The sequence below is a fragment of the Geospiza fortis genome, unplaced genomic scaffold, assembly GCF_000277835.1.
Source record: "Geospiza fortis unplaced genomic scaffold, GeoFor_1.0 scaffold173, whole genome shotgun sequence".
Classification (NCBI taxonomy): domain Eukaryota; kingdom Metazoa; phylum Chordata; class Aves; order Passeriformes; family Thraupidae; genus Geospiza; species Geospiza fortis.
Window position 1 is genome coordinate 5,120,544 of NW_005054334.1, and position 6,592 is coordinate 5,127,135.

Consider the following 6,592-nt stretch of genomic DNA (forward strand, 5'->3'; position numbering starts at 1 on the left):
AGACGGGAGCGGCCCCCGAGCCTGCGGGGCTCCCCGGGCCCGTGTCCCCCGCGTCCCCCCTAGCCAGGCAGCGCTGCAAGGGGGAGATCAATACCCGCCTACGCGCCGCCCTTTGTCACCGGCGACCGCCTCCCCCTCCCTAAGCCACGGGTGTTCCCTGCCCGCTCGCTGGTGCGGGAGTGTTTGTAACACTGTAATAAATAGGATCATAAAGCGCGGTGCGGTGACCGGGGCTTGGCACTGGGGACGCAAATCGTTCTGCGGGCCGCTTCCCGGGCCCACCGCGCGCCTGGGGAGCCGGCAGTGCGCCGGTTCAGCCAAAGTGCCACTTGCTTGGATGTAAAGATCCACTTTTTACAATCGACTCCTTGCAGACGCCCTTCGGCCTCCTCAGAGTGTTCAGCGTCGTGATCCCTTTCCTGTATGTTGGCACTCAGATCAGTAAGAACTTTGCAGCCTTACTTGAAGAACATGATATCTTTGTCCCAGAGGATGACGATGATGATGATTAAAGGGTATGTCATTAACTACACCAGCAATCTAATTATTTGTGCTTCCCGTTTGGCTTGGGGCAGGGAGGAGAATCTCAGACAAGGAAATACAGCCAGCAACAGCTTAAAAGATATACTTGCAGTTAAACATGGATATGCCTTTGGCTATGAACTTTTTTGTTTCGTACCAGAGTAGGCCAGACTGGTATCTGTACAATCTCCATGCCAGGCATTTCCTAAAGACTGGAAAAAGGGATGGTGTTTTAGATCTTGCCAGCTGAATCAGAAATAAAATGTAGTCAGTGAGGGTCTCTACTGTAGACAACAGAGAGACTTCAGTGTTCCTACATTACACACCCAAAGGACAGCAGAGCTGCTGAGAAGTCTGAAGCACACCTGCTATGAGGAGTGGCTGAGGGAGCTGGGCCTGTGTTAGCCTGGTGAAAAGAAGGCGCAGGGGAGAGCTTATCACTCTCTACAACTACCTGAAAGGAGGCTGCAGCCAGGTAGGGTTCAGTCTCTTTTCCCAAATAACAAGCAACAGGACAAGAGGAAATAGCTTCAGGTTGTGCTAGGAGAGGTTTAGATTGGATATTAGGAAACATTTCTTCAGGGAAAGGGTTGTCCAGCATTGGAGCAGGCTGCCCAGGGAAGTGGTGGAGTCACATGCCCTGGAGGTACTTAGAGGAGGTGTAGATGAGACACTTAAGGACATGGTTTAGCAGTGGACTTGGCAGTACTGGGTTAACAACTGAGACTCAATGAACTTGAAGGTCTTTTCCAACCCAAACGATTCCATGATTTTGTTCTACTTGTTTACCTGTTTAAAAGTCTTCTCCTAACTCACAGAATGACTCTTTTAAAACAGAATCATGCACTGTCCAAAATTCTGGTATAGGTGAACAATTTAAGAGCATTCCAGAACCCATCAGAACAAACTGTCTGCTGGGTGTTACAACACTGATCTCTGGAGTAGCTGGACCATTCAGACTCATTGCAGAAAGGAAGAATGGAAATAATTCACCTTTATCTGCACTGTGCTACACTTTCTCCCATTTTCTATTATTCTGTTTAGCTTGCTGTTGTGTAAAGATTTGAGTTTGGGTGTATTTGATTCTTTATAGAACAAAGAAACTGTTTTAAGAGAAGTTGTTGAAAATAATGTAGATTTATAGTCAGTTTGGTGGATGTATTCTAGTTGATAAAGGGGTTTTCCAGCATGCATTGTGCAGCTAAAAGCTAAGACTTAAAAGATTGCAAAGACTGCACTGGCCTGTTGTTAACTCCTTTTATGTAAACCCCATCTTGTGTAGTTTTGGGAGGAGAATGCAGACTGCAGCTCAGTAGTGTATCTGTAACAGCTTGTTTTTTTTCTATTTGCAGCACTGGAACAGAAGAACAGAAGGGAGAAAGCCATTGACAAAACAATGGTTCCAACATCTGTCACCTGTGTTTTGCCCTTCCCAAAGGGGACAGGGGGCTTTGTATCCCCTTTTGCCAGTGAGTGTCCTGCACATCTCTGTATGCTGGAAATCTGTAGATCAGGGTTGAAGGAAGTGCTTGATAGGCCCTGCATCCTTGCACACACATGCTCACCTCATCAAAGACTGCTTGGGATGCCTTTAATTAGCAACATGGGAAACACTTAATTAAAGACCCAGAGATTGACATGTGCAACTTTGGTCCTGTGTTTTTATACATTATTTGCCTATGTCCTAGCATTCTGTCTTAACCTTTCTATCTCTGGATGTCTGTTCCAGTAGGGAGGCTCTCCTCATGCTTATTTTCTCTTTTGAGTCCTTTCAGTAACTCAGTATTTGTCCACAGGACACGTGGAATCCTAGGGGAAGCAGCAGCCCCACAACACAGCCCTGTTAGAGAATGGAGTGCACATTGACAATGGCACTGTTCCACAACCTAGCAGCTATACCTGATGGGGACTGTGTCATGAACTTCACCTCACTGAAGATGAAAGACAGTATTATCATCACAGAGTTAAAACTCTTGAGTGGCTTTGGTAAAAGGTTGAGATCACAAGTTGCAAATGAATTTGTTCATGTGTTTTATAGCATTTCATCTCTGAATGCTGGCTCCAGGTATCTAATATTTCCTAGGTAGTTCAGTACTTCCTTCTGAAAGAGCCCTAAGGTATTTGTTTTCTTCACTGCATGAACTTCAACTCCTCTTTTCATAAAAGTGTTTGCTATTGCACTTAAATCCTTGCATCGTAGACTTAAAAGGTCTTCTTTGCTATTATGGCACAGGAAGAGTATCTTTAGTCACAGCAGACCAGCTGTTCTCTCAAAATGAAACCTTGAGAGATTGGTCAATTATTTATTTTTCTTAAGCCAGCATTGCCCCAGTGTCTCATGGTTTCTGGTCATTAGGTCTGGCCTCTTGACTGCCCACTTCTTCCTTCCTTATTGGTGTTGCTGTTGAATTGGGAGCAGTGTATAGTTCCAACACCACATTTGTTCCCTTATTCTTTGGCACAGCTTTTAATGTTTGCTCAATAACTCTCCAGCATGGCTACTGAGAGAAGAGGGAGCCTGTAATCTGAGTAACCCCAAGAGCTGCAGCTAAAGGCAGCTGTCAGGTTCTTGAGTCACTTGGTATCTGAGTTGGCCCCTCCTTACCCAAAGCCACCTGAGAAGCAGTTGTTCCAGTTTATCTGCTCTTGGGAGACAAACATGTACCTACTTCTGTTTTAGATGCTGCCAAAATCCTTTTTACTGCTTTGTCCCTCCTGGGCCCCTCCTGGCTTTGTCAACCCTGTCCTTAAAAACATGACAACCCTGGAGCCCCAAGGTAGCTATGTACGCATCCCTGAGGAGTGCTGTGTTACAGTCCTCATGGGGAAGAAAGCCCCAGGACTTAAAGGATTAAAAAGATGTTTATTTAGGCTGGAAAAATGAATTTTGAGTGTACTCAAACATCCAGTGCTGGGCACATCTGGAAGAGCACCCAGTTACTTGCTGAAAACCTGTTCTCTGCTGAGAGAATAAATTCTCCTTATCCCTCTTAAAAGGGAACTAGTAATTCCTGATTCAGTGGATGAGGTGATGGTGGGACACCATCTTCTGCTAGGCTTCAGAAGCTCTTCCAGAGCCTTCCTATTCTAGAAAACAGTACAAATCCCCTTTTTCCAGGTAATTTCATTTTACAGCAGAGAAATGGATCCTGCTGATGTTTTATTGCACAAGGATTTATCTGCCTACTGGATTTGATATTTTCTCTGTGAGAAACGAAGGAGAGTAATGTCCAATAAAAAACAAAGTCATAGGATGAAATTGCAAGACACTGCATGAATACACATGTCCCTCAAGCACAAGAACATTTCTGCCCTTTTCCTCACAGAGCTAAAATCTACAGATGGGACTGAGGCTAAGCACAAAGACCAGCAGCCAGGCTGTGTTGTGGTTATTCAGCAGACACCCCAGGGCAAGCGATGGGATGAATGCCATCCACACTAGGAAATGACAGCTCTTCAAACAGATCATAATCACTTGCATATGCTCTGGATTCACCTAGTCATTAGGCTCCTAAGATGCTAGAGAATCTCTTGGTATGGATTTTTTTTTCTATTGTATAGAACTTTATTTGTAATATAAGGCAGGAAGACACAGAGTCAGTTCCTCAGGGATTGTGGCCCGCATAGAATTTGGACAAAAAGTCTTTAGGTTGCGGGGTTTCCGTCTCGTGGAAGTACCTCATGACGTGAGTCCTCTGCTTCCAGACATGAATGGTTTCTTGAAGCTCCATTTTCCCCTGTACACACACAAAAGAATTTTAGACTAGTTGGCAGTTAGAGCCCAAGTCTAACCACGCAATACTGTGAAAGTTATTTGTGTGAACTTAAAAACACCTACAAAAATAATAGCTGCATCAACAGTTCTGTACTCCTACAGCCTGCATGCATCACCTGCACTGTGACACAAATATACTGTTCCTGCCTTGGGACTTACATGGACTTCTCTGCAGCACAGCTTCCCAGCCCTGTGAAAGAGGCAAGAGACTCTGTCCCCTTCTTAAAACCTGCTTTGTTTCTCTCCTGACCCGCACTTCCCATAAAATTCTACACAACATTGCTAACTTTTGAGCACCTATACTGAATTTGGGTGAACAGCAACACTTCAGCTGTAAAATTAAATTACCTGCTGCCAAGTGCTTTGCACCAGTATCACTCCACTGAGACATGCAACTTCTTCACCATTTCATTCTTCTCTACTGGTTTTATTGGATGGTGGCACAGAGCAAAATTAGCCTGCCTGGAATTGTCACCTAGCATACTATCTAAGATTTTGTTTCCAGATTTTTTCATAATGTAAAGACAGAGTAATTGTCTTGAAAGCCAAGAAACAAAACAGGTGAGCATGGCAGTCATTGTTTGGAAGCTTTCTAATGCATTAGAACTGCAGAAGTGAGTTACTGTTGCTCAGACACATTCTGAAGCCTGAGGTGCTGATTATTGCTTTGAAGCAGATAGGTCTCTCAGGCCTGTAACACCACCAGGTGTGTTACAGAGCTGGAGTGTTCTGCCACCCAAAACCAGCTTCCCACCAAGTACTGACATTGTAATATATGTTTCAGAATCAGTGAAGAAAACGATTTTCCAATCCAATGAAGTACTGTAGAGGGCAGAAAGTTCATGTTTAATAGTAAACTAGTGAGCAGCACCTATTTTCCCTTTGATTGTTGTTGCTAAAAAAAGGGTGAGCAAGCAAACAACAAAAAAAAAAGGAACAAACTTAGTATTTCAATTGTCGCTTTGCTTGACATACACTTGCTGAATTCTAAAGCCACCTGATCCCTTATCAACAGGTTTGCTGACACAGATATTACCAATCCAACTGCAAGAGACAACCACTCCATAGACAGGCTGGTACAAACTTGTTCTTCTCCTCCATCACATTCACCACCATCAGCCACATTCTCTGCAAGGTCAACAAATCAGAAGTAACTGTGTGTACCTTAATAACCAGCATGTCTATCACGCGTGGATCCGTAACGTGGGCGTTCTTCATGAACATCTCCCGCACCTTGTTCCGCCCCTGTTTCACCGTGATGTCCAGCTGGTACAGGTGTACTAAGGGAAACACAACACCTACTGTGGTCATCCACATTGCTGTGCACTTGTTCCACCGGCAACGCGCAACACAACCCTAAAAATCGCTACACTGTCACTCGTCCGGCATCACCAATGTCACTAAGGCCGTTCCGACCTTGAGCTCGCGCGGCAGGCCCCGCATCCCTCACCCACCCGTGTTGGGCACCTCGCGGTACCAGGCCCGGTACAGCTCCCTGACGCGCCGCTTCGCCTCGCCCAGGTCCCGGCTGAAGATCGGCTTCACGGCGGCCGACACCGCTCCCTTGCCTGCCACCGCCATCTTGATGCCACTGCCACCTTCCCCGCTGCCCGCGGGAACGCACAGGGCAGGGCAATTTCTCCTATTGGCCGGCTGAGCTGCCACTCTAGCCTTCCGGGCCGGCAACCTCCTATTCGATTGGTCGAAAGAAACGCCAATCACCCAATCACTGTGCTGCAAGGGGCGGAGCAGCTGCTGGGCGGGCCCACACCGGGTCCCGCCTCCCGAGGCCGTGGGTCCGCCCCGCCCCTCAGAGCCCGCTCCTCCCTCAGGGCAGGGCTGGGGCTGTGCTTCGGAGCGAAACGTTTGCTCCCTTTGCCCCGCAACGCCGCGATCGGCTTGCTGGTCAGGCAAGTGGACTTTCTCTCAGTCACTCTTGCATGCTGGAAAAGACACTCCCTACTTTAGCTATACCCATGTTTTATCCAAATAAGGGAGTGCCGGGACCGCTCCAAAGTTAAGTTCCCTTTAAACACACCGGGCTATGTGCTGGCCCCTATAAATCCGAACACATCAATTCGGTGTTGCTGAACAGACCAGAGAAGTAACACTGAAATGATCGTGAAAGGCGCAGGTGCTGGGTGTGAGGAGAGAAATCTCAGGTGAGTATCTGAGGCAGGAGCACAGCAGGACTGAGGCAACCACAAAGAGGCGGGGCGAGAAAGATTTCACATCACTTTTATTCTTTCAAGTTATTTTCTCAATGAAAAGCATAAACGTGCAAATGTGCAGTTC

At 46.5% G+C, this 6,592-nt stretch overlaps 1 protein-coding gene and 1 long non-coding RNA gene across 2 annotated transcripts; one reads left to right on the forward strand and one right to left on the reverse strand.

Annotated features, from left to right (window-relative positions):
- LOC102040206 lies at positions 1 to 2,168 on the forward strand. Its single transcript, XR_001335656.2, has 2 exons — positions 1 to 515; positions 1,875 to 2,168. It is a non-coding gene; the product is annotated as an uncharacterized LOC102040206 (long non-coding RNA).
- A 1,463-nt stretch (positions 2,169 to 3,631) lies between these two features.
- NDUFA6 (NADH:ubiquinone oxidoreductase subunit A6) lies at positions 3,632 to 5,924 on the reverse strand. Its single transcript, XM_005421880.2, has 3 exons — positions 5,752 to 5,924; positions 5,462 to 5,577; positions 3,632 to 4,259 (listed from the first exon to the last, which is right to left on the reverse strand). The coding sequence occupies exons 1-3, from the start codon at positions 5,876 to 5,878 to the stop codon at positions 4,128 to 4,130; spliced, it is 375 nt and encodes a 124-aa protein (XP_005421937.1). The 5' UTR covers positions 5,879 to 5,924; the 3' UTR covers positions 3,632 to 4,127.
- Between the last annotated feature and the right edge of the window lie 668 nt (positions 5,925 to 6,592).